The sequence below is a fragment of the Eschrichtius robustus genome, chromosome 17 (assembly GCF_028021215.1).
Source record: "Eschrichtius robustus isolate mEscRob2 chromosome 17, mEscRob2.pri, whole genome shotgun sequence".
Classification (NCBI taxonomy): Eukaryota; Metazoa; Chordata; class Mammalia; order Artiodactyla; family Eschrichtiidae; genus Eschrichtius; species Eschrichtius robustus.
Window position 1 is genome coordinate 12,920,003 of NC_090840.1, and position 27,413 is coordinate 12,947,415.

Below are 27,413 nucleotides of genomic sequence, written 5' to 3' on the forward strand. Positions count from 1 at the left end.
ATGGGAAGTGATGAGATGTTGCTGTACAATTTATACTGTTTGACTTACCATATTGAAATTATAACCTTGATAAAAGCAAGGAATTTATGTACTGTGGGACTTAACAGGGGAAAAGCAAGATTTAGCTAAATTTAAATCTTCACCTGGGTAGGATTTCAGTTGTTTTTGAATTCTTGTAAATTTGCATGCCCTGGACAGATTGGACTGTCCAGTCGCTATTTGCCTTAATCTAGAATATTATTACTAATACTAGGAATAGGACAAATCCTTATTTGTCCTAAATTAATTCCCAAATCCTTTTTTCTTCACAAATGTAAAAGCAAACCAAGAATAAAATTAAAATTAAAAAATCTGTAGGTCATAGGTGAAACCTTTACTTATAATGGGTAATTTAAGGAGTTGAGAAAATTTCAACTAGTTAACCCTTGAACACAGCTTTGAACTGCATGGGTACACATAAAGGGTGGATTTTCTTTTCAATAAATACATACTACACTATACAATCTGCAGCTGACTGAATCAGAGGATGTGGAACCTTGGATACAATGGGTGGACTATAAAGCTATACTTGGATTTTTGACTTTGAGGATGGTTGGCGCCCCTAAGGGGCAAGGGTCAACTATGCTTGTTTTTCAGGAACAGCAGGTTCTGAAGGGGAGGCTCTCAGTTATTTAGTACGCAGTGATTAGCACCTCTCCAGAAACCCCATAAGGCAAGAAAGGGTATGAGAACTGGATGTACTAAAAAGTCTCCTCAGCTGCCCACCACCTGATACTTCAAAGAGAATCACTATCCACAGAGGAGCTAGTTATTGACAAGAATATACTATCCCTAAAGTATGTTAAAAACAAGTCTGACTACTAACTATGAAAATGAAGCTGTTTAGGGGCTTCTCTGGTGGCGCAGTGGTTAAGAATCCGCCTGCCAATGCAGGGGACATGGGTTTGAGCCCTGGTCCGGGAAGATCCCACATGCCACGGAGCAACTAAGCCTGTGCGTCGCAACTACTGAGCCTGCACTCTACAGCCTGCGCTCTAGAGCCCGCGAGCCACAACTACTGAGCCCGCGCTCCACAACAAGAGAAGCCACCACAATGAGAAGGCCGCGCACGGCAAAAAAGAGTAGACCCTGCTTGCCGCTACAAGAGAAAGCCCACGCACAGCAACAAAGACCCAATGCAGCCAAAAATAAATAAATAAATAAATTTGTAAAAGAAAATAAACTTATAAAAAAATCTAAAAAAAAAAGAAAATGAAGCTGTTTAAAGACCTGATATATTTTAAAGAAAACAGACTTTATTGCCCAGCAATTAAAATCATTTGAACTTATATTTTTCTACATAATTTATTGTGAGATGATCAATGTTAAATAAAATACTAATTTTCGTCATTTGCTTTAATTCATGTCTTCTTGACCAATTCTTCATTTTCCCTTCCAAAATGTTGTATGCCACACCTCTGGAAAAAAATCAGAAACCAACAGTGAAAATCAATCCATAATCAAAACTCGAAGAAAATCAAAACCTGACACACAAAGGCACCTTTAACAGGAAATGGCCTCAGCCCTTTAGAATTTATCAGGTACTTTCAAATTATCTCTAGATGTGGTTGCTTGACAAATCTTAATTACTTACTTGAGGCAATGAAGAATTTTTAAACACCACTGCTAAGGACTTGAACATTCATCTGCAGGTACTTATATGCTGAAAAGAACATTTCACCCATTTTAATAAAAAACTGCATTATATTTGAGTAATTCACATAATATATATTATTGGCATCTCAGTCTTAAATTATTTCTTCAAAGATACCCTCAGCTGGGTAAACGGCAAAAAGTAAGTCATCACTGTGCCAGTTATTAAACATTTTTGGTACTGCGCTTCAGGAACAATACCACAAACACATAAAAAAGCACACAATTTAACATTATAACTTTTGGTACCTTGTTACGTGCACAGCCAACCCCTATGACAAGTTTTTGGGAAACATTTATCACAACGACCTTCATTCATCTTCAACTCATAGGCTCTGTTGTACCTAGAAATTAAACATATTTCATTGTGAATTCTCATTTGTACTTGTATCTGTTTTTCTGCCATCTTATATGTAATATGGTCCAGTAGGATTTTTTTTTTCCCATTCTTATCAGGAGCCATTAAAAAAAAACAAAAAAAACCTGCAATCTTCCTGACTCCCAATCAAATTTATAATAAAAACTACTAACATTAAGACTATATAGGACTTCCCTGGTGGCGCAGTGGTTAAGAATCCGCCTGCCAATGCAGGGGACACGGGTTCAAGCCCTGATCCGGGAAGATCCCACATGCTGCGGAGCAACTAAGCCCGTGTGCCACAACTACTGAGCCCGCATGCCACAACTACTGAGCCCGCATGCCACAACTACTGAAGCCCGCACGCCTAGAGCCCATGCTCCGCAACAAGAGAAGCCACCGCAATGAGAAGTCCACGCACCGCAACGAAGAGTAGCCCCCGCTCGCCACAACTGGAGAAAGCCCGCGCGCAGCAACGAAGACCCAACGCAGCCAAAAATAAATAAATAAACAAATTTATTAAAAAAAAAAAAAAAAAAAGACTATATAGTGGAGTCATTTTCTATCTGTTGTTTAACACATCTCTGAAGGAACAAAAGAATGTGCCTGCTGCTTAATTATACTTATTTTTGGTAGTCAAACTGATAAGCCCCCAATTTTAAATATCGATAATGACTTGAGGATGTGTTAGTCCTTTTGAGTCGTTAGGCCCTAATAATTCCATAAATGATCTTTCCAAGCTGGACATGGATTCATTAGCATGGGCAAAAATGATGGATATATTTATGATGTTCTTTTACTGTGGCAGTACAGATTTTAAGACATGATGGTCCTAATGAGTACCCAGCCATTGCTTTTCTGCCTCAGAGCTTGACAAGAATGAGATGAGCCAGGTTAAAGGTTAGATATATAAAAACAAGTGTGCAGACCTCTAACTAAGAGCATTATTATGGCAGATCTAATATAGTTTCAGAGCAGAGATACATTATATTGACATCATTACTGGACACAGTCCTGTAGAATTAAGTCCCAAGTTGCCTGAAAGCATATTTATGAACTGTAAAGGGCATGGCCAGGGCCACAGATCATGTCCTACAGAACCCCAGGAGGATAAATCATTGAACTGGACAGCTGTTGGAAATGATTTATGAAGACATATCAAATGTTGGGCCTTGCAAGACAATTTATCATTTTCAAGTCTTGAAATGCTGAGATATTTCACATAATATTAGGAACACATACTATTGGTTATGAATAATTCCAACTTGGAAAACTTCAGTTTAATATATGATTCATGGCACTTTTGACAACTATTGATACACGCAAGTCCGATTTGTTTAAGGCCTAAAACAAACAAAGAATGTTTAGGGATATGTATGTATAATAAAACTGCTATCCACCCTACTCCCCTCAAAAAACCAAGTCTGGGCACAAAATCCCAGATGATGGGCACCTCAGGGTGGAAGGCATGGGATAGGAAGGAAGGAAGGAAGGAATGGGATAGGGAAGCAAACAGATGTTATGGTATTGATAATATCCCAGTTCTTAAATGGATCAGTGGGCTCTTGTGTATTTATTATGCTTAAGAACTTACATACATTATCAAAACTTTAATCAAACATTTATTTTGTAAAATTTTTAAAAATACCAACACTTAGCAATGAAAATAGTATTCAAGCCACTTAGGCCTCAAAAACGATGACTGTAATACCAAATATAAACTACTACCAGCCATCACATTTGCCTTGTTGACAGTTAACCGTTGGATTGTTTTAGATGAAACAACTTGTATTTCAAATTGGGGGGAGGGAAAAAACAAACAAGCGCATGACGATACCAAGTCCCATGGACAAGGTTCATTTATACCTTTGCTTTTGAAGAGGCAAAAGTTCTTCCAGTCTCCCAGTTCTTGACCGGTTTCTTCTGTATTGTATCCAGAAATCTCTGTGACCCGAAGCATCTAAGGGTATAGCCGGCATTTACAGCCTAAGGGCCTCCTATACTGTACGGATTCTTCTCCAACTTCAACGCCACGTCTCCAGAGCATATTTACAAAGGAAGATCCGGGAACAAATGCCGACAATGCTCCACTGCGTCGAGACCAAAACTCATTGTTAGTAGGTAAACTGTGCTGTTAACAAATTTAGAAACCAATCACAAAGGTAGGTCAAGGTTGTCTTGAGACCTAAGATCCCTTCCCCCACTACAGAACGTTTCCTTAGTAAGGATAAATGAGCGCCCGTTTAAGGGACCCTGAAACCATCTAGGCCGCACACAAAGCTTTACTGGGGATATAAAAGGGCTTCGGCCAAGCCACCCACCGCGCCTTCCAGCCGCCTCAGAACCGAGTGAATCGCAGAAGGCCCTTACTTAGTTTGAGCTGAGAACAGTCGAAATCGGCGCTTACTAAGGAGAAGGGTCAGCTCCGACATACTCACAAAATGCGACTGAGCAGACGGCGCGGAGGAAAGCTCGAGGCTGCGTCAATTGGGGAGGGGGAGAGGAAGGGGGGCCTCCTGACATGACCTTGAGGCTGAGGCCGCGCCGAGCGCTCCGCTGTGCCCGGCAGTGGACGGACGGCATCGGGATGGAGGCCCCGGGCTCGAGACCCACAGAGCGGAGAGGCCCGAGGCGGACCCATGCGGTCTGGCTCGGAGCCAGGTTCCCGGCAGAAAAAAAAGAAGAGGATCTAACACCGCAGGGACTCCCCCCCACACTCTCAAAGAGCCCGGCGACAGGCCCGTAGGCGCTGCCGCCCCGCCCGCAAGGCCGACGGTGCCCGAAGCACCTTCCTTCTCCGGCGGCGCGGCAGAAAAGAAAGCACCGCGGCCAGGAGGGGCGCTTGGGCCCTCCAGCCCTGGCCCCGCCCCTTCCGGCCCTGGCCCCGCCCCTACAGCCGGCGCACTCCGGCAGCGCCGCAAGTTTACATGGCCGGCAGAGGAGGCGCTTTGGGAATTTCCACAGAGGTTTTCGAGGCTCCTGAGGACCTCGCTGTGAGCTCTCCCCTTGAGTATGTAAGTGATTAGTCTACCAGTTTGTAATGGATCCAAGCAAGCAGAAAATGCTCTAAAAAGAAAGGGTCTCCCATTCCTAGTTATATTTGCTTGGTCTTCTACCTTCGGGTAGTTCAGTACTTTAAAAAGTGGTGGTATTGGACACCCCAATTTAGAGTAAGGGCATCTGGAATCGACCCCTTAACACATACAGAAGAACTATTTACTAGAAAAAAAAAGGAGCTGTTACATTTCCTCTATATTAGTAGCTATTGTTACTAATTTGATTGATAATAATAGTAGAGCGTTAAGAAAAAGCATTCATAAAGCAATCACTTGCCTTGTTTTTATGAACATGTTATAATTTGCTGTAGATTTTCGTGCTTTGTGTTTTATTACGCTTGTTTCTCGCAATCGCTGTATCTTGAGTTCTGGTTGCATAGCATTAGGCTTAGTGCTAGAGGAGACAGGCTGATGATCTTGTTTCCAGAAAGAATACATATGAAAGCATATAATTAAGCAGTTGAATCCGTAAAAGACACATCATCCCTCCTGTGAAAACTGGAAGTTGATGACATATTTTAAGTCATTTCAAAATCAAAATGGAGTAACTATGGTTCCAGGCATTCAAAATTGAGCTGGGTGGACAGTGTTGGGTGTGGTTTCAGACATGTTCCTGCATCACTGAGAACTTCAATTTTCTGCACTGTGTCAAACTCAGGACACCACCAGATGTTTTCAAAACAGTATGTGCTAGCAGCTGCTAGCTGCAACTTTGTAGTCTCAAAGGTTACCGCTACCTATGGCAGCTATGTAATCATTTCAACGCCCAAACATTCCATGTTTAGCAAGCACCCTTACTTCTTGCCAGCTCCAATCCTAATTCTTGACAAACCATTTATGTAATCTTATGGTTTTCTGCCTTTACGAGCTTCCGCCACTTTGTAGTGTGGCAGAACACAGTTCAAGTGCTCCCTGGGGCTGTATCCCCGGGGCTGCAGTCCTAACACACCCCAAATAAACGCCTCTTTATTTCAACCAGGTCTCTGTTCTTGGAATTCTTGGTTAACAAAATCCAAGAAATTGATACAAAATCCAGGGCAGAATATATTTGCCTCAAAGAAACAAGGTGTGAAAATCTAAACCTAGCAAAACAAATTGTGATTATACTCACTTTATGTGATAGGCTGGGACCTGGGACCCTTTAACCCAGTGCTTGCACCTGAAAGAAACTATAAGGGACTAAAAATAACTGCATACATGTGCAGTTGGGGCAATTATGAGTAATAAGATACAAATTGGCCACAAACCAACTGCCACTTCTGAGGTGCTGGGAGCAAAAAGCATGATCCCTGCACAGGGCACCACCAAGGGGGTGGGCAGACCACCTAAGCCACGCCTCCTGACCAACCCACAGACCCTCCCCGGTTGTTATCGCGTTTAAGCTCCCAAGCAGCTCCTCTCTGAGAGCGAGCAAGGGCACCTGTACTTCCTTCGCTCCCTTGTGCTGTAGCACAAGCCCCAGTGAAGCCTTGCCTGAAATTCTCATCTGGACCCTTATCAATATCTATTGATTAAAGAGTCCAAGAGCCCGGGTTGGTAACATTTATATAAAGTTTTTGTTGAATGCTTTACAGGGGCTTAAAATTCTTTGTTTGAAAAAGACCGCCAATATCATTAGCACTGAACTTTCCTCTGAACCCCTTCGTGGGGCTGGAGTGTGACACAGTGTGCAGGGCCTAATTGTGAAGCATATGATGGGTCATGGTGTAAGTTTTAGCCTTAAAAAATTATTAAAAGCACATGATTAGAGTTTTTATTTTAGAAAAATAATTATGGAAGTTTAGAAAGAAGGAACATATGTGATTAGGTGATCAAGTTGTGAGTGAACCAGACCTCAAAGAAAAGCAGATGGGCCTTACCATCATGCCAGCCAAGCAGGACATGGCCAATGTTTACTTAGTACACAAGGGATGGAGTGAAGGTAGGATGTCATATCCAAGAAGGCCAAGAGTAGGGGGGAAAAAATTCTTTGGGGCCCCAAGGAGGCACTGTTTTTTTCTGTTAAGTGGTGGCTTAGGCCTCAGCCGGCCATCACAGACTCCTGGACGGATATTACTTCCACTACCTAATTTTCAACGTGGGCAGCCACCTTCACCAGGCCTTTGCTGGGTGGGCAGGTGTGGGAGCCACTATTACTGATTTGTCAATAATTTCTTGGAAATGACACAAAAGCACAGGCCACAAAAGAAAAAAACAAATTGGACTTCACCAAGATTAAAAATTTTTGTGTATCAAAAGACGCTATCAAGAGATTGTCAAAGACAATCCACAGAATGGAAAAAAATATTTGCAAAGCATATATCTGATAAGGGATTAATATCCAGAATATATGAAGAACTCCTGCAACTCAACAACAACAACAAATTTAACCCAGTTCAAACATGGACAAAGGACACGAATAGACATTTCTCCAAAGAAGATATACAAATGGCCAATAAGCACATGAAACGGATGCTCCATGTAACTAACCATTAAGAAAATGTAAATCAAAACTAATCTCAAAAAGTGAGATACCACTTCACACCCATTAGGATGACTATTATTTGAAAAACAATAGCAAAATAACAAGTGTTAACAAGGATGTGGAGAAATTGGAACCCATGCACCATTGCTGGTGAGAATGTAAAGTGGTGCAGCCACTGTGGAAAACTTCAGGGTATAGACCTAAAAAATTGAAAGCAGAGACTCAAATACTTGTACAACAGTGTTCATAGCAGCATTATTCACAGTTGCCGAAAGGTAGAAACAACCCAAATGCCATCAATGGACGAATGGATAAACAAAATATGGTACATACATATAATGGAGTATTATTCAGCCTTAAAAAGGAAGGAAACTCTGATATGTGCTATAAGATGGGTGAACCTTGAAGACATTATGCTAAGTGAAATAAGCCAGACAAAAAAAGACAAATACTGTATGGTTACGCTTATATGAGGTACTTAGAATAAGCAAATTCAAAGAGATTGAAAGTGAAACAGGAGTTACCAGAGGCTGGGGTGAAGAGTGGACGGGGAGTTGCTGTTTAATGGGTACAGAATTTCTGTTTGGAATGATGAAAAAGTTCTGGAAATGGATAGTGCTGATGGTTTGTGACTGAATTGTGAGTATACTTAATGCCACTGTATTGTACACTTAAAAATTGTTAAAATGATAAATTTATGTTATGTATACTTTACCACAATAAAATTAAATACAAAATATTTTAAAAAGAGAAAAAAGATCCACGCCTTTCACATGGCTTACCACATCTCTTGCTTCCCCTCTCTTGCTACACACCAGTCACCTTGGCCTACACTTAGTTTTTGGAACATGCCAAACAATTTTCACATCTCAAGGCCTTTGCTCCTGCCTAGAATTCTCTTGTCCCAGTTTTCTGAGTGACTAATATTTTCTTTGATCTCAGCTTCTATGTCAGCTTCTCAGTGAGGCCACACTTGCCCCACCTATCTATCTAAAGTGGGTCTACTATAAAACATCCCCCTTTTTGTTTCCTTCATAATCTGTAATTATACTCTAAAAAAAAAACATATACTTTTGCTGCCCTCACTGGAATATACATTCTGTGAGAGGGAAGACCTTATCTGTTTTGCTTACCTTTTTATTCCTAGTACCTAATACTTAATAAATATCCCTTGAATGCATAAATAAATGAGTATGTGCTGATTTGGAAATTTTTTTCAAGGTATATTAAATTTTAAAAGCTAGATGCAGAAGGTATTTAGTAAAATCCCATTTTTGGTTAAATAAAAAGAACATGCATTTATATGACTATACATAAAATATTTTTGAGAGGTAACAGAAGAAACTTTACAGTGCATGCCTCTAGGGAGTGAAACTTGGGGCTTGTGGGGAAAGTGATATTTTAATTTTTTATTGTATACCATTCTCTACTGTTTGGATTTTTACTATGTGTATGCAATTTTATAATTAAATTAAATCAAGTTGAAAAATTATTAAAGTAGTACATTTTCTTTTCTGACTTCAAAAATATACCATTTCTAAGATTTGCCCCTTCAGCCATCATTCCCTGACTGGCATCATAACAAGTGTTTGGTATTCTCCAGCAAGGAGCACATCCTTGGGGGTTGCTGGTCTCCAAGTTGCTGAAGTGAGTTAACGCTGCCAGTTGCAAATACAACTAAAACCACTTCAAGGGAAAAGTGTCATGGTTTAAATATGCTATAGTGGTTTATCAAAAGTAACTTTTTTTTTTTGGCCACGCCATGCAGCATGCAGGATCTTAGTTCCCTGACCAGGGATTGAACCCGTGCCCCCTGCAGTGGAAGCGCGGAATCTTAACCACTGGACTGCCAGGGAAGTCCCTATCAAAAGTAACTTTTAAAAAGTACCTATTTTTTGATAGTATAACCTGGATTATCTTAGAAAGTTTACATTTCGTAGATAGACATATGTGTGGATTCAGGGCATATAGGATATTATTTCCTTACAAGCTGTCAGAATCTATAGTCTGCACTTACACATGTAAATCTCATTAGTAAATTAATACATTTGGCCTTCAGTCTTTTTCATATTAGTGAATGACTTGGAGAACCTCCTGGTTCCCCTAGATGTTTGCAGCAAAAAATGAGGTTGGAACTGGAAGGAAGTTGGCTATAATAACCATATGCTTGTGCTTTCCCTTGCTCAATGGTAAGCATGTCAAAATAGAGTTAAGCAAGAGAAATGTAAATGACCCTAGTCACAAATGCATGACTTTCATATATATGATCCTTTTACCTCAGGCAAGATTATTTTTAAACATAATATTGACATTAAGATAATCATAGCATTTATACCTCTCGTCAAGGTTAAAGTTCTAAATCTGTGAAAAATACATTAAGTTGTCAGAATATAGGGCACTGATCTGAATGAAAGTTGATTCTTAAACACTTGAAGTACATGAACTTTACCGAGATAATTTCGGTGAAAATTACCTAAATTACTTACGATTTCTGCCCGGATCTAAAATAATGAGTGGCTTTAATTGTCAATGTGAGACTCTAGGGTTTTCCTTTTCTGTTTAAAAATTTAACTTTTATGTTACAAGTAAGCCTTGCAAACAACTACTTAAATCCTATGACAAATTCTGAATGTAATGGAATGTTATTAAAATTATTCAAGCTGACCAAAGGGACCTGAGGGGAAGTCTGCTAGGGAACTTCAGGGAGTTTTCTTCTTTGATGAAAAGGCACATGTGGGAAGAAACAGCTCTTCTTCCCCTAGATATGATCATCATCGATCAACGGTGAAAGAATTCCTGGCATCGCTGCAGCCCTCTTGTTAAATAAGGGGAGCTTCTGTTGATGGCAAAGTGGGAAGGAAAGGAACCAAGCAACTTAAAGACATCGAATAGTCACCAAGTTAAGCAGCCAGGGAGCCACTCCATCTTCTTGTTATGTGAAATAATACACTTTTATTACTGTTCAAAAAAAATTATTTAAGAATGATTACATAGAGAGTTGAGAATGTGGAAGTAATTGAAAAATTCAAACTAAGGTTAAAGTATGATGTTATTTTACCTCAGTGATGATCTAATACAAATTATGTCCTGAAATTAACACCCCGTTAAAATTAAATACAGCGTAGATTCTGAATGTTTTTTCTACGACGTCTCCTTGTATTTATGCATGAATTTCTCTATGTCCGGTGGTATTTTGGTAAACAGGATCTCCAAAAAAAACAACAACAAACAAACCCCCAAACCCCCTAAAACAAAACCCTGATTTGTAGCATTTGCAGATATCCACGCTATTAATACATCTTGGCGATTTCAAGCTACTAACAACTAGTTCACAAGATACCTGAATGCTTGAATAATTAACAATTAGCTTTCCCAGGACACCTTTGTCCCTAGAAGCTGAATTGCTGGGTTGAAGGATACATGCATCTTCATACATAATGTAGTCAATTGCTTTCCAAGTAGTTGCTCTACTTCCTTGTCAAAACTTGCTCTTCTCAGAATTTAAACATTTTTGTCAATATGATAAATATCAAATGGTATTTACTGTTATTTTAATTTGCATTTGCTATAAGGTTGAAAAGATAACTTTATGAATGTTTTGCTTTTCTCTTAAATTTTTTTCATGTTTTTAATCATTTGTGTTTTCTCTTCTGTAAATCATAGCCTTCAGAGCTTTGCCCGATTTTTTATTGAAGTATCTGTAATTTAAAAAATTGATTTATGGGATTTCTTTCTATATTCTGGATACTAATCTTTTGTCGATTAACAGTTACATGCATTGCAAATAACTTTTCTCAGTCTGTTTTATTTTTTAGTTATAGTTATGGTGTTTTATGTTGTTTGGAACTCTGTACTCTTCTCTCTGTTTAGGAATAGCTCCTTGGTACCCAATACCTCTGCATTTCTATGCAAGATTTCTGGCTACCCTTAAATCCAGATCCTTTAATGTACCTTTCAAGGTCCTCCTTGATTTGAAAATTGGGAATAATATAACTTATTCCTAGGATTGTTGTGAGGATTAAATGAGATAATATATGTGAAGTATCCATCCTTCTTCCCCAGGCACTTTCTTTCAAAGCAGCATGTTCTTCTCACCTGGTTTTTCCTATGCCTAGACTGCTCTTCTTGTCCCTCTTTGCCTTCTCAGGAAGGCTTCCTTGATTTCTTAAGACTGTGTCAGGTACCCTTATTGCCATCCCGTAGCCATCGCCAGCCTTCTTCCCTGATAATGGAACCCTGATTTTGTTTGTGTTACGTGCCCAGTCCTTGGTCTCAGCCTATTATTTCAATCTGTTTGCCTGCTTCCCCTGCCTCCTGTGGTAGATGCTGAGAACTGGCTCACTCAGTACTTACTCCAGCCTCCTTTTATCTGCGTTTCTGTACTTCAGAGGATGAAAAGCTAAGTATTATATAGTATTCCAAAACTCTTTTGCAGCTTGGATTATGGATGTGAATTAGGTCCTGCCAATCAAATGCATCTGTGCAAAAATCTGAGTTCTAACTTGAGTTAGGAGAGGAGAAAAGCAGGCTGCGAGGCATCCGTTGTGCTGGCATTTATGCAGCAAAGGCCGCATGTTTCTGGAGTCAGTCACTGCAGGGGCAGCTTCCACTGGGATGGCAGAGTCCAGGTCATGGCAGAAGATTAACTGCTTTGGCAGCCCAGTTCCATGGAATGACTTAGGAAATTGTTCCTGTAAATCCAGCCCGAGTTTGTTTCATCCCAATGATTCTGTAAGTCACTAATACCTTGTAAGACACCCCTTTCCTTTTAAACTAGCTAGAGCAGATACCGCCACCAAACCCAAACTGATATTCCTTCCTTACAACTGGGGGTGACCTTGTGACCCACTTCTGGCAAAGGAGAAATAAGTAGAAGCCTTGGCCCCTGATATCTTTACGAAGCCATCTTACCAGCCCTGGACTGCCTACTTGTGGATTTTTTTTACATGAGAGAATAAAGTCCTAATTTACTTAAGCCAGTATGGTTCGGTCTTCCTTGTTAGCAGCTGAATGCAATTCCTAACTGATATAGTAAGCAATGAACAATGCCTGCCATAGTATTAAGAAAATATTTGTGGACCAACTGATGATTGATGAACAAAAGCACTGAAGCATGAAATAGCTCTGTGTGTGTGTGTGTGTGTGTGTGTGTGTGTGTGTTTACTACAACTTAAAGTATAAATAGGCAGTGGTGGAGAACAGTGGGCAGTGATATAGGTAGGGGTTTCATAAGCCAAGTTAAAGGTTTAGACCTGCTCTTACATGATGGGGAGCCATTGAATGGTTTTGCACAAGTAAATACATTACATCTTCAGGTTTGCATTTTTGATAGGTTACTTGGGTGCAGCCAATACAGAAGGCAGGGAAAACTTCTAAGTTTACAGAGTGTGGGTGAAAGGTGATGAATACCTGCAATAATTATTCTCACAGACTTTTGTGAATGTACATATATTATTAGTGAAATTCTTCAATGTGGAATTGCTAAGTCAGAACGTGTACACATAAAATATTGAGAGATACTGCAAAATTGTATTTAAAAAGCTTGTATACTCCAGCAGTGCTATAATCCTCATTTCCCCACCCTCACCAAAAACGGGTATTTTACCTTTGTGTCATTCTTTTATTTCACATTTCTCCATTTAATATTAAAGGGAAAAAAAGGCAGGAGGATAAAAATTACAAAGATTAATTTTCATTAAAAACATACATGCTCAAGCATTATGGTTAAAACAAGTTAACTCTAGTATGCCAGAAAAATTATCATCACTTACCCATTTCCCCCAACAGTTTTATTGAGATATAATTGGCATATAACACTGTATAAGTTTAAGGGGTACAACATAATGATTTGATGTATATCAAGATGATCCCTACAGGTTTAGTGAACATCCATCACCTTACATAGTTATATATTGTTTCTTGCGATGAGAACTTTTAAGATCTACTCTCTTAGCGACTTTCAAATACACAATACAGTCTTGTTAACTATATTTACCATGCTCTCTATTACATCCCCAGGACTTATTTATAACTGGACAGTTTGTATCATTCTGATAGGTGAAATATGTTATTTCATTGCTTTTTAAATTTATATTTCTTATCATAGGTGAGTTGTGTGTCTTTTCATAAAGATATTAGCTGTTTGATTTCTTTTTATGAACTGCCTACTCATATCATTTGTGGAATTTTCTACTGAGTTGCTGGTCTTTTTAAATTCTGAGAGCTGCTTTTTTTTTTTTAATTTTTATTTATTTATTTATTTATTTTTGGCTGTGTTGGGTCTTCGTTGCTGTGCAAGGGCCTTCTCTAGTTGTGGCAAGCGGGGGCCACTCTTCATCGCGGTGCGCGGGCCTCTCACCGTCGCAGCCTCTCTTGTTGTGGAGCACAGGCTCCAGACGCGCAGGCTCAGCAGTTGTGGCACACGGGCCTAGTTGCTCCGCGGCATGTGGGATCTTCCCAGACCAGGGCTCGAACCCGTGTCCCCTGCATCGGCAGGCAGACTTTCAACCACTGTGCCACCAGGGAAGCCCTGAGAGCTGCTTTTATATAAAGGAAATTACTACTGTGACTGTCATCTGTTGTGACTTTTTTCTCTAGGGTTTTTTATTGTTTGTTTGTTTGTTTTTTTGTCTTTTCACCTTGTTTATGGTTTTTTCTTTTGTTTTAGGAATTTATTTTATTATAGTCAAAATTACCCAGCTTTTCCTTTATGGCTTCTTGCGTTTTTGTGTCACGCTTCACCTTGCCATCTTTAACCATCTTCTAACATCCACCCAGCCAGAGAAGACAAACCTGTCTTGCTTTGAGCTGCCGACATGTATTTTCTTAGCTATTATTTCACATCAACTTTGTGAGCCTAGGGGAAGAAAGAGATAAGACAAGGGAAGTTTATTGAGGGCAAACACTAAGCCTAGTGCTTATCACAGTGAGCGATTGGTCTTGGCCTGAAGTCAGGTCTCTTTTCCAAGGCAGTCTCTCCTGTATGTCCCAGACCATCACACTTGTAGCCTGATTGGACACGGGTGGAACAGGCCTCCTCCTTCTGAAAGGAGGATATGGAAATAGCTTCCTGCTTCCCACCTTTCTTCCCTCCCTTGACTCTCCTTCTCTGCCATTAACCCCACTTTTTTTCACTTGTTTATTGCCCACATTTCAAGAGGACTCTGGTCTAGGGGCTTACAGTCAGCAAGAGGTGCAGATGTGTTACACACAGAGTAGAGATAATCTTGCATGGGCCTTTAAAAATTATATAACTTAATTTAAAAAATTTGACCCACATGATATACCCATCTATGTAAATTATTACGATGCCTTATAATAGCACACATTTAAAGTTTTTTAATTGAGTGATTTCAGAACTTATTTGAAAATAAGGTTTAAAATCAGTTCTTATTTAGACCTCACATTGTTTTAGATGGCCCCCAGTTTTCAATGGCCATAAAAACAGAGACAAGTGATTTAAGTCCATCCCCAGACCTCCCCATGGACATAGTTCTTGGTCCTGAGAGGGCAGGAATGCGTGTTTCTTCAGTAACATTCATGTGCACAGGAAATGACTATTGACATAATCTTTAAGCCTAATAGTTAAGATTATTCTTCAGTTTATAATTTAAAAGCTTCTGACAGCTAAATGCTATGGTATAATTTATAATGAAAGAGTTTGAGTGATTGACGTATATTTCACTGAGCTGGTTTCTCTTATGAGTTGAAACTAAGACTTGTGTAAACATGGGAAGGGAAGCCTTTCCCGGGTTTATGTAGTCGGGCAAGAATATTTAATGTCCCTCATTCCCAACTGTGCTGCAGTACCATCTGTGCTGTACTCAAAGTTTATAGGAAGCAAATCTATAGGATTTAAGGGGCATTTATTTTTTTCAGTAAAACAGTCATGTATAAGACCACGAGCTACCAGTATGTAACAAAATAAAAGTACATATTAATTTTCTTTGAGATATACAATTTTATACTATTCCCCTAGTGCTCCTTTCAAACATTTGGAATCTTAGCTTTTGTATATTTTTGGTTACAATAACAAGAAAAACAAAACTAAAAAATCAAAAGTGTGTACCATGGAGAAAGACAGCAATAGTACACTACTAGTGGTAAGTCATCTGGGAAACTGTAGATATCACATCATGCATTAATGATTAAAAAAAAAAAAGTTTGTCATCAGATTAAGACAGAATCTGCCAGTGCTGGAAGAGTTGAAGTTCATAGGTTTTCAAATAAATTACATGATTGATAAAATTTGCAATAAGCTATACAGAGTTGGGAAAGAGCATTTAGATTAAACCCCTCTCTCAAAATAAGGTATCTAATACATGAATTTGGATCAGAAGCAATCTGTTTGACTTATCATTTCTTCTCCCTGCCAGCTAAGAATACAATTTTATATAAAGCCAGGAAGCAATTTGTCTTAAAAGATGCCAAATACAATTCATGTGTTGATTTCTAAGGGAATTATGTTGGCCATGGTGGAGATGTTTTGTCTGTATTGGATTATTTCCTCAGAATGGCACTATTGACACACCGAGGACTAAAGAAGAAGATTAAATACTGCTGGAAAATATATATAGAGTTAACTCTATACCTCTCCCCCTCCCCCCTAAACAAACAAACAAACAAACCAAACCAAAAAAGAGATCTTACTAGAGCTTGAATTTCTCTTTGATAATAACTGGTTAGTTGCTTTTGTGAATATAAAATGAGGTTTTTTGAAAGAAGGATAAATTATTGAATAATTTAGCCTAAAAAGCAATTTCAACTAAAATACTGTGCATTTCAGTGAGGACAATCAGCATTTATTTATTTATTTCGTACAGCTTCTTCTAAGTTTAAATAAAATCTCCATGAATAGATAAGAAAATTACTGTTTAGGATATCTGTAACTCTGCAGATTGAAGTAGTTGGGTCAAAAAACCCTTATCAAAATGTAAAACCAGTATTTTTTTATCACCAAGTAACGTGTGAAACAGATATCCTCACCTTTGCTCTATCCCAAACACCCACCTCCACTGTGGTACTTTTACTTTCCACTTCATTTCTTTTTGTTATTAAGTTTGTTTTTTAAAACAGGTACGTATATACTTTTTTTTTCCATTTTTATTTATTTATTTCACATCTTTATTGGAGTATAAATGCTTCACAATGTTGTGTTAGTTTCTGCTGTATAACAAAGTGAATCAGTCATACGTACGCATATACCCCCATATCCCCTCCCTCTTGCGTCTCCCTCCCACCCTCCCTATCCCACCCCTCTAGGTGGTCACAAAGCACCGAGCTGATCTCCCTGTGCTATACTGCTGCTTCCCACTAGCCATCCATTTTACATTTGGTAGTGTGTATATGTCCATGCCGCTCTCTCACTTTGTCCCAGCTTCCCCGTCCCCTCCACCCGTGCCCTCAAGTCCGGTCTCTACATCTGTGTCTCTGTTCCTGCCCTGCCACTAGGTTCATCAGTACTGCTTTTTAAAATCCCATATATATGCATTAGCATACGGTATTTTTCTCTTTCTGACTTACTTCACTCTGTATGACAGATTCTAGGTCCATCCACCTCACTACAAATGACTCAATTTTGTTCCTTTTTATAATAAGTAATATTATAATAAGTAAGTAAGCTGAGTAATATTCCATTGTATATATGTGCCACATTTTCTTTATCCATTCATCTGTTGATGGACATTTAGGTCGCTTCCATGTCCTGGCTATTGTAAATAGTGCTGCAATGAACATTGTGGTACATGTATCTTTTTGAATTATGGTTTTCTCAGGGTATATGCCCAGTAGTGGGATTGCTGGGTCATATGGTAGTTCTATTTGGAGTTTGTTAATGTAGCTTTACTGATATATAACTGATAAAGAATAAACTGCACTACAAGTATTTTTACAACCAGGAAAAGAAACAATATTTTAAAGTCTGTTGGAACTGGTTCTGCTTCTAAAAAGGTACTTCCTTATCCCCCCAAATTATCACTATAGAGGAATTGTAAATTTTTTTTTGTGACTGTTACTGAGAGAGGTGAATGAACTGACAGAAATTTAAGTGAGAACTTCCCTTGCAGATTATGGGATAATACTGTGATCCAGATATACCCCCTCCCCACCCTATTATATATACTCCACTAAGGACAGCATGGTGAAGAAGCTAATACCAAGTAGGTATCTATCTTCTAGAAAGATTTTCAAGTGTACCTTCATTATTTGTTAAATGACGATAGAGACAGATGTAAATTTAGCAGACTAAATTACTTTTCAAATTAGTGCTTTATTTTATCTTATCCTTTATCTTGACCATGCACCATTAATTAAAACAGCATGCTCCATTGAAACTTCGGGTGAAAATACGCAATTTCACCTCAGATTTCCCAACCTACCAAAAGCTGTTAGCATATTTAGCAATTTAATAAAATGTTATGAAAACCTATGACAGAAATATAGTTCTTTGGCATTAAAACATTTGTAACTGGACAAGAAGAAATAAAAAGTAATATTGTTTAAGACAATGACTAACGATTTAACAGGAGGATTTAGAAAAGTCTGATAATTCAACAATAGTCATAATTTTTCCCCAGTTAAATGCTTTAACAACTATAACCAAATAGATTATTAGCGATAAAACCATTTTTTTCTGAAATTCTTGCTATCACATTTAGTGTTTACAGTTCAGTTCCAGGTAACTTTAAAGAAGTTCTGATTTCATACCTTAAGGTAAAAGATTATTCTTAGCACTTCTTATTCCAATAATTTATGATAGTGAATGGCTGAATCCATTTCATTTTACTTTTTATTCCTTTCAGTGGTATATGAGTGGGTAAATATACTCACAAATATTTAAATATACAAACATTTTTGCTACATATTAATATGTAGACAGCTTTCATTGTATGCCTTTTCTTTTAAAGACATGCTTTGGTCACATTACAAGGAGTATATTCACATTAAAATAATAAAAATTACAAACTAACTATAAGACATGAGTCAAAACATGATCATCCGCGAATCAACTGAATGATAGTTTTTGCCTTCAAATAGTCTTTTACTTCATTTCACTGCCAAAAGCTGGAGTTAAATGGAGGAGAAAATGAAATGGTGGTTCAACTGCTATCTTAATTCAACCAAGTCCATTCATACACATTTCTATTTAATAATCTTGGATGAAATCCAGCAACTTTAAAACTGGGGGTTATCGAGAAATGAATGAACTTTACACCTGGACAGTGGACTAGTAAAGAGTGAGGAGGAAAACAAGAAAGGGAGATAAAAGGGAATCTAAATCAGCAAAGACAGGACAAAAGAGACTGATGATTTTTTTTTTCCAGGTGTCGCTGTTGCACCCTGTTGTTCTGAGATTCAGTGTGTTCCCTGACAAATGTCTCCATTTCATATCTAGGACCCCCAAGCTTTTGGTGAAACTGAAAGCACTGGTTCAGTCAGGCAGAACAGCTGCTCCCTGGGCACTTCATGTGCAGGGCAGTGGGAGAGGCCCATAGCAGAGGGCTTTCCTTGCTTGTAGGTCCAAATCAGGGCATCCTGTATCACAGGATGGTCACTCTGTGTCCTCAGACCCCCTCAAGGTGCAGATCAGCACCAGAATTCCCAAATCAAACAGGATTTCTCCCATTTCATAAGGGCCAAGTAGGTAGATTGTGAACAGCAGCTGACAAGGGGAGAAGGGACCTGGCCAAAGCTGTGACTGTGAAGGTCACGGGGGTTTGCTGGAGGCCCCTGACAGGCCTGAATGTGCCACCCTCTCTACGGGGCTACAGCTGCACCTGTTCACCTAGTGCAGGACCTGAAAGAGAGTGGGGTGGATATGGAGTGACCAGGGGGGAGGGTGACAAACCCTGCTGCCCAGTGACACCCATCTGCTGTTCACACAGGGCTGCAGGGTTTCCCAATGCCTTCCACAATTTGGAAACATAATAAGATATTTAATAATCCTCTAGGAAGGTGGCCAAGCCTGTCCTAGGAAGCAAACCATTTCTAATACTCCAAACAAGTTTTCTAAGAGGGAAAAATAGTTGTAGAAGTTGCTGCATTGTCATATTATCTCAACAGTCTTTTCACACATATTCAGCTAAAACTGAATAAATGATCTCAGACCTTCCAAGTGGAACGGCTTCTTAGACCAATATTAAGCACAGACTGGTTTTCACAAAAATGAAAGACTGGTGTTTTACAAACCCAGCTTTTATTTTTTTTAAATCAGGAAGATATTAGCTTTTCGGTTTGTAATAGATATACTACAGAAAATGTGTGTATTCTTTGGATATATACACAATTCTTTGCTTTCCTATGTCTCTTTCTTTTTTTCCATTAGTTTCTCCTGCACTATATAGTAGTGACTCACACTGAATAGATAAGCTGTGTGTTTTACATTATTATTATTACATTATTTACCAGACTGATTATTTCATTCCACATTTATTTAGATTAGATAAATCTGAACATCCAACTATGGATTCACATGTAAACTTTCAGAAATGATGTTTGTTAGGTCTGATGTAATAAATATAGAGTTATTTCATATCATTTAAAAACAACGACATCACTTTCTACCAGCCCCCCTCAGGGGAGAGCCTAAGGCTGTGAGTCTGTTGGAATATTGTCATGATTTATTTTTTCTCCAGAGACAGAATGCTTCAGAAACTGACCAGTAGCACCAATGTACAATCTTGATCGCATGGGCCATTTCTGAAAAAGAATATTTAAACAAGAATCCAAAAGTTAGTATCTGTGACAGATATAGTGTGTAATAAATAATATTAAAAATTCCAAATACCTCAATGCAAATGCAATATCATGTAGCTAGTAACAATGGTAATTATGAAGTCTAAGTGATGACACGAGAAAATGTTAATAATAAAAGTAAATAATGCTAATAATAAAATTATTAATGCTAATAATAAAAGTCAAAACATACCCAGACTTTGATTATAATTATATGAAATAATACGTGTGCATGTGGACCAGAACTGCAAAAAATCATGACCAATGAATATATTTAAATGTAGGAAAATATATCTACCCACAATGTTTTAATGTTAAACTAAACCTAAAACAAAATTAAGCCTAAAACAAGATCCCTGACTTTAAAAATATTTTAAAAAGTTATATGTAGGACTTCCCTGGTGGCACAGTGGTTAAGAATCCACCTGCCAATGCAGGGGACACGGGTTCATCCCTGGCCATGAATATCCAACATGCCACAGAGCAACGAAGCCCGTGCGCCACAACTACTGAGTCTGCGCTCTAGAGCCCGCGAGCCACAGCTACTGAGCCCGTGTGCCACAACTACTGAAGCCTGTGCGCCTAGAGCCCGTGCTCCGCAACAAGAGAAGCCACCACAATGAGAAGCCCGCGCACCGCAACGAAGAGTAGCCCCCGCTTGCCTCAACTAGAGAAAGCCCGCGCGCAGCAACAAAGACCCAACGCAGCCAAAAATAAATAAAAATTTTTAAAAATACTAAAAAAAAAAAGTTATATGTGTTAAGTATTATGCATCTACATTTGTCAAAGGACTACAATGAAAAGTGACTAATTCAACTAAACATTTTATCTAGCTAAAAGCAATATCTTGAAGTTGCACATATTAGAATGTTTGGTGTTATATAGCTAGAACATCCAGATTAAATGTCTGCTTGTACTGGCATCACACAGCTCTAACCTTTCAGTAATCATCGCATTTGTATTCTGATTGTGTCTTTTCTAAATTTACCTTTAAAATGGACAGCCTCTCAAACAATACAATTAATTTCCAAACAGGCATGATGATGAAAAAATATACTACATAGGTAGTACTTTCAGGTTGGACTTTTTTTTTTAAGAGGGGAGGGTCATATAATTTTAGTTCTAAGGTCCTTGGAATACTAATCAGAGAAATAGTGGTTTTTTGTTGTTGTTTTTTTTAAATACAAAGGTAAGTCCTTAGACTAAAAGAGTGCAACTCTTAAAGGTCAGCAGTGGGGTCCCACACTCTCCAGAGAGTAAATGCTGCTGTGAGCAGCAGGCTATTTTCACCAGCAAACATTCATGGGCAGACTGCTGGTTACACAGCACCATGAAATGTTCTTAAATGCCTCGCAGATGATCCACAGTGCTCAAACAGAGGTACAATTATTAACAATCCAAAGTCCGTAAGAGCTCTGGGTTTTCAACACAAGTTGCATATTAGAATCACACGGGAACTTTAAAAACTACTGATGGCCAAGTCACACTCCAGGCCACTTAAATCAGAATGGACCTCTTTGGAGAAGTATAAGGTAGAGTCAGTTCTTATCTGGAATAATATAAGCCTTCCTTATACTTCCGAATACAGTTACTGTCACCTAAACTGGGATTCCAGATGTAAAATGTAGCCACAGGAATAATAAGTAGGCATGTGATTTTTATTTCTCCAGATGGGATAAGTGAATTTAAGAGTCCTAAATTCAGATTATTCTGCTGGGAATCTACACTTTAACACAGATTAAATATAACATCTGTGTTACTTGGAATTTAATTGGTCCATTCCTATATAATCTTCCTATAAACAAACTTGTATTTTATGTTTGATACAGTAATAAGACTGACACTGTGTTACTTATTTTTGCAAATCCATTTCAGGTTTTGTTTTTTTAAATCATAGATGTGAATTCTTGTACTTTCTGGGTATATCATGTTGGTCCTATTCTTGAGATCCCTGCTACCAGTTGGTAACATGAAGTGTTTTAGAAACTAGCCTGGGATTTTTTGATATGTTTGGATTTGGCATTGTTAGATCAGATTTAAGGCCTGCATTATACTGAAAAATCCAGTGTCATGGTATTATGGATTGAATGTTTGTGTTCCCCCAAATTCATTTGTTGACGCTCTAACGCCCAACGTGATGATATTTGGGGAGGTAATTTTGGTTAGATGAGGTCATGAGGGTGGGTCCCTCATGATAGGGTTAGTGGCCTTTTTAGAAGGGGGAGAGCTCCCCTTCTTTGAGAAAGAGTTAAGTCGGCCAGCTGCAAGACAGGAAGAGAGCTCTCACTAGGAAGTGAATTGGCCAGCACCTTGATCTTGGACTTTCCAGCCTCTAGAACTGTGAGAAAACAAATTTCTGTTGTTTAATCCACCTAGTCTATGGTATTTTGTTATTGCAGCCTGAGCTGACTAATATTCATATGTAGCAAATAGTGTAGGGCATAGGTCATCAATTTCAAGTGCTGAATTTTAGGCATATTATAAACCAGTGCTTTTCAGTCTTTTACACTCCTGCCACATTTTCATGAGCATAAAAATCTCATGTTCAAACCTCAAATGTAATGTGAGAATTCTACATTTGAAAATGTAGATAATAATAATTTGAGAATGTGAATTAAACACATCTAAGTATAAATAAAATAAAAATACTACTGAACGCTCCCTGTTAGTTCTCTGTGTTACCTGGGTTCCACTGTATTGAGAATCACTCTAAATCATGCAACCAAGAGTGGAGACAAATGAAGGCATCTGTTCTTTACAGCCTTGCTAGTATGTAAGTAATTTATGAAGCAAACCTAAAAATGTATATGTGGATTTTTGCCTGATTTTTCATGTACCTAATAAAACTTCCCTTTTAAATAACTTTGTGTCCCTGGATTTTCAAAAAGTCTTCAAATGGTTTTATTCAAATGAATTTAATATAGACACATAAATAGTTTTAAGAGTCAGAAATAAAAATATAAATACAATATTGGTTAGGTTGCATGTCAGCATCATGCCAAAAAACCCAGCTGACTGATTTACATTTCACTTCTCAATGGTCTGTTTTAGCATTGTGTAGATTAACACAATCCTGACCTCTACTTTACCTAATAAGTCATACTTAAAATTATGTAGTTTCATTAGCTTAGAACAATCTAGCAGACTCATACAATTAACCAGAACTGATTCTGAAACTGAAGACTAAAAATATATTCCTGGTTTTTGGAGTTAAATGACTCCAAAATAACAAAAGTTTGTATTTATTTTTTGAAATTATTGTTTATCTGTGTTATCAACAATGATTCTCCAGGGGTAATGCAATTAATAAAGCCATCTGTGCTTTTCTTCCAATGTAAGGGTCTGAAATATACCCCTGTTCCCTTGGAGAAGCACTGCCCTTTCAGACACTGGTGCTGATCAGAACTGCTCATATCCCAAAGGGATAAAAACTGCTGTTTTAGGCTATGCCCTGGGATTCCAGTCTCTTAAACCTTCCAATTTCATTTGAGGTACTCATAATGTAAATTCCCAATAATGCTAACAAGTGCTAAATCCCCAATACTGATAATAAGAACTGATGATTCAAAATTATGGCCTTGAAATACTTGTTAATGGATCTTTGATCAAAGTAAAGACCCCCTTATGTTGTAAGGCAGAAAAACAAAGTCATTTTGGAACACTCTTTAACTAAGTAAACCAAAAAGTACAAATAATCAGAATATCTTTATTTCTTTGGCATTAGATTAATCAATGATAGACTTAATATTTAAGCATTTTGGTAGTCTCTGTAAAATAATGTGTTACAGGCAGTTTCAATTATGTATGTAAAATCTCTTTCCTCTGCACCTCCACTGCATATGGTTATAGCCTCTCTTATGGCACATACAACATTCTCTCTTATAATACTGTTATTTATATTTCTGTCTTTGTCTCTATTATATGCTCATTTAGGGCAGGGATTGAGTCTTACCCTTAATTGTAGTCACTCTCCTAACAGTGCTTTGCACAAAGCAGGCACTCAGTAAATGATTTTAAAATAGACTAGTCACTTGTTCAACCATCATCAATTTCATCTTTAAGAGTTAATCTTTGGCTTTCTTTCATTATCCCTAGGATTGTCTTTTAAAATAAAAATAATTGATTCAGAGGACAAATGAGATTTAATTTTTCTTTAAAGAGTTATATGACTACAAAAACATTTGGTACGGGAGTCAGGGCAAAAAAAAACTCTTGTTAAGCTTATTGTTACATGAAAATTATGGTTTTAACATTACTCATTCAAAAAAGCACTGCAAGAAACTAAGGTGAAAAACAACTGGATTTCTCATCTGATTTCTCTCTCCCACAAAGAGGCATTTAACAGATGTCTTTTGTATTAAAGCCTACTTAATGTTAAAATAAACTTCCTTAGAGTATAATGTCAAGTCAAAAGAAATCTAATATTAATGATATATTTGAATAGCAATCTAATGTACCGAACATCAATCTAGTATTAATAGATTAGTAGCGTCTAATATCAATAGTAATACAAAACCCCTTAATTAATAATGAATAACTTTCCAGCTGAGGTTATACAACACATGAATGGAATGGAATAGTCTATCATAATTATGAATAAATGATATTTCAAATTTTTATACTTAATATTTGAACTAGTTTGAGTCTATCATCATGTTGGTTAAATGTGCAAAGTAAATTTTGTTAAACCTTACCACAGAATTTTAAGTTCAGTTAATATTAGAGGATGTACTTTACCCTCAATTCGATAATGATTATTCAATAATTTATTGAACATTGATATACTTAAGGCAAAATCCTAATTTTGTATTTGTTTGTGTGTGTGTGTGTGTGAGAGAGAGAGAGAGAGAGAGAGAGAAAATGCTTCAGAATGGTGGAATCAAAAATTTGAATATTTAGTTTTAGAAAACATAGGGAAGGTGATCCATTTTGAACAGAAAACCTGATCAATGTAAGATTTGAAAACAATCAAATCTAGGAGAAAAGGATGATGAGAGTTTAAATACTGCAATATAGGTAATGAATCATAATCATATATACCGTATTAAACAAAAACCCTGACCACTCTACCTATATGTAATGTAAAAAATACAAGAGGGAGTCTCTTGGATAATTTTGTACATTATGTAATTTGAATATTTAATCAGAACACAACATATATGCCAACTTATTATGAAAATGACATAAACTCATTATAGTTTTTCTAACATTCTTGGTGGTTGTCTAGTCCATGATCGTTAACCTTCATTAAAACGGACTGAAAATTTACTGTGTGGGGACGCAGAATGGTCTCCTTTTGTTCTTACCAGCTTTACAAAAAATTTTCAACATTGGTTTCCTAGGATTAGTTAGGGGCAGATACTTCCGTCACCCCGTTTAATTCCTGAAACTTTTCAAATATTTGATAAACACCACAATGGTAACAATGATGTAAATTAAAAACCCTCAAAGGCTCATAAATGTAACTCGGACACTAAAAATTATCAGGACGTGCAACAAGGCACCCCACCAGGCACCCGCAAGAAACTTCTCATCTAGGAAAGGAATCCTGTAGGTTGCATCCTATAAGGGGCGTGAGACTCCCCTACCCAAGCCAGCCCGGGTTTAAGCCCTTTACCTGCAAACCGTCAAGGAGTAGCCTTGTGCAGTGGGGACCTCGCCACGGGTGCCTTCGCGGGCCGAGGTCGCTCTCCTGATCTGTTCCCCGCCTCACCCTGAAGGAGGGGTGAGAGCTGGGCGGTATCTGCCCAGGCAGGGGCAGACCCCGCGGTCAAGGTGCCGTGCTCCCGGCCCCGGCTCCGCAGTGCGCCCTGCCCGCCTACCTTGACAGGGTGTAGGTAACCATCCCCGCGCAGGGCGCCCAGTCCGGGGTCCACCGGTGCGTCGGCGTCGTCCTGCAGGCTGCGAGTGAGGTGCGCGATGTAGGTGGTGGCCAGTAGCAGCACGTCCAGCTTGGACAGCTTGGTGTCCGGCGGCACCGACGGCAGCGTGCGCTGCAGCTCCAGGAAGGCGTGCCGCAGAGTCTGCACGCGGCTGCGCTCCCGCGCCGCGTTCGCTGCCGCCGGCCTCCCGCCCCCCGAGCGCGCGCCACCGCCTGGGCCCGCCGGCCCCGGTCCGGTCCGTCCCTGGCTCGAGTCTCGGGTGGCGGCTACCGGTGGCGCGGGCTCGTTGCTGGCGATCAGGTGGCTGCCTGCGGGGCCGCCGCTGTCCATAGCGGCTTCCCGCGCCGCGCGCCCTGCAAAGGACGGAAGGCGCGGTGAGGCCGGGGCGCCGGTCGAGTTTAACCCGGGGAGGCGCAGCCCTCCCGCTCCCCCTGCGCGCCGGGCCCGGCCGTCCGACATGGCTCCAGGCGATCTCAGAGGTGAGCACCTTTTGACTGGGGCGCTTTTGCCTCCCGGCGTCTGGGGAGAGTGGTGGGGCCCGAGTGTTCCTGGGCTGCTTGGAAGGCTGAGGAGGACCGCGGTGCCGGCTTTACTTTCCGCCGACAAATTAATCGGAAGGGCTACGCTACCGGGGAAAAAGATTTCGGAACCACAGCTCCAGTTCGGAACTTGTTCGCGCTTCTGGAACGCTATACCGCTCGTCCAGCAGGAAAGATGAAGCTGGTCAACTCGTGGAGCGCGGCGGGAAGCCCTGCCTCGTCAGGGCCAGCCGTGCCCACGCCGGCCGCCCTCGCACCATTCGCTCCCGAGGCCCGGGGATCTCAGGGGCGACGGCAGGAGCTCAGGGCAGTTTCCGCCGGAGAAGCGGGGGACCGGTGGCCTCTCCCGGGACTAAGGCACCCCCTACCCCTCCAAGCCCGGGAGCAGCGCGGCGGGGGTCGGACAGGGGCCCTCACCTTTCCTGGAGCGGCCGTACGAGGTTCGGCTCCGCTGCGAGAGCAGGCGAGGAGCGTCGAGCTGGGTCTGCGTGGCCAGGACCGCGCCGGTCACTCCATCCTCGTCCAGCCGAAGGCTACGGCTGCTTCCAGCCCGGGCCGGACGCGTCTTTTATGCGGGCTCCTGCGAGGCGAGGCGTGCGTGCTGGCCAAGCTCGGCGTGGGATGACCGCAGAAGGACCCGCTGACGTCCGCAGGAACCTGAGGTGCCGTGCAGGGGACTCGGTCCTCTCC

General features: G+C 39.7%; 2 protein-coding genes, 1 long non-coding RNA gene and 1 other non-coding gene across 5 annotated transcripts in view; 1 reads left to right on the forward strand and 3 right to left on the reverse strand.

Annotated features, from left to right (window-relative positions):
* Positions 1 to 1,275: 1,275 nt before the first annotated feature.
* On the reverse strand, positions 1,276 to 4,875 carry LOC137751551 (uncharacterized). Of its 2 annotated transcripts, none has more exons than XR_011070838.1 (5): positions 4,489 to 4,875; positions 3,917 to 4,140; positions 1,942 to 2,036; positions 1,634 to 1,702; positions 1,276 to 1,457 (listed from the first exon to the last, which is right to left on the reverse strand). It is a non-coding gene; the product is annotated as an uncharacterized lncRNA (long non-coding RNA). The 2 variants fall into 2 exon arrangements; XR_011070839.1 differs by having other exon boundaries at positions 3,917 to 4,181.
* LOC137751677 (small nucleolar RNA SNORD87) lies at positions 1,773 to 1,855 on the reverse strand. Its single transcript, XR_011070922.1, has one exon. It is a non-coding gene; the product is annotated as a small nucleolar RNA SNORD87 (small nucleolar RNA).
* A 114-nt stretch (positions 4,876 to 4,989) lies between the features above and the next one.
* The window catches only part of CSPP1 (centrosome and spindle pole associated protein 1), a 221,899-nt gene continuing 199,475 nt past the window's right edge, over positions 4,990 to 27,413 (forward strand). The window contains exon 1 of the mRNA XM_068525678.1: positions 4,990 to 5,064. The gene's annotated coding sequence lies outside the window, so the exon portion shown is untranslated. The remainder of the gene's footprint in view (positions 5,065 to 27,413) is intronic.
* TCF24 (transcription factor 24) lies at positions 20,047 to 27,385 on the reverse strand. The gene is made up of 3 exons (XM_068526235.1): positions 27,141 to 27,385; positions 26,125 to 26,537; positions 20,047 to 20,266 (listed from the first exon to the last, which is right to left on the reverse strand). The coding sequence occupies exons 2-3, from the start codon at positions 26,512 to 26,514 to the stop codon at positions 20,153 to 20,155; spliced, it is 504 nt and encodes a 167-aa protein (XP_068382336.1). The 5' UTR covers positions 26,515 to 26,537; positions 27,141 to 27,385; the 3' UTR covers positions 20,047 to 20,152.

Bases quoted from the DNA above. Each gene is read 5' to 3' on its own strand.
- TCF24 (XM_068526235.1), bottom strand. From the start codon at position 26,514: ATGGACAGCGGCGGCCCCGCAGGCAGCCACCTGATCGCCAGCAACGAG. The intron at 20,267-26,124 runs GTAGGCGGGCAG...ATTCTTTTTCAG, and splicing joins GTTACCTACACCCTGTCAAG to AAATGGCCCATGCGATCAAG.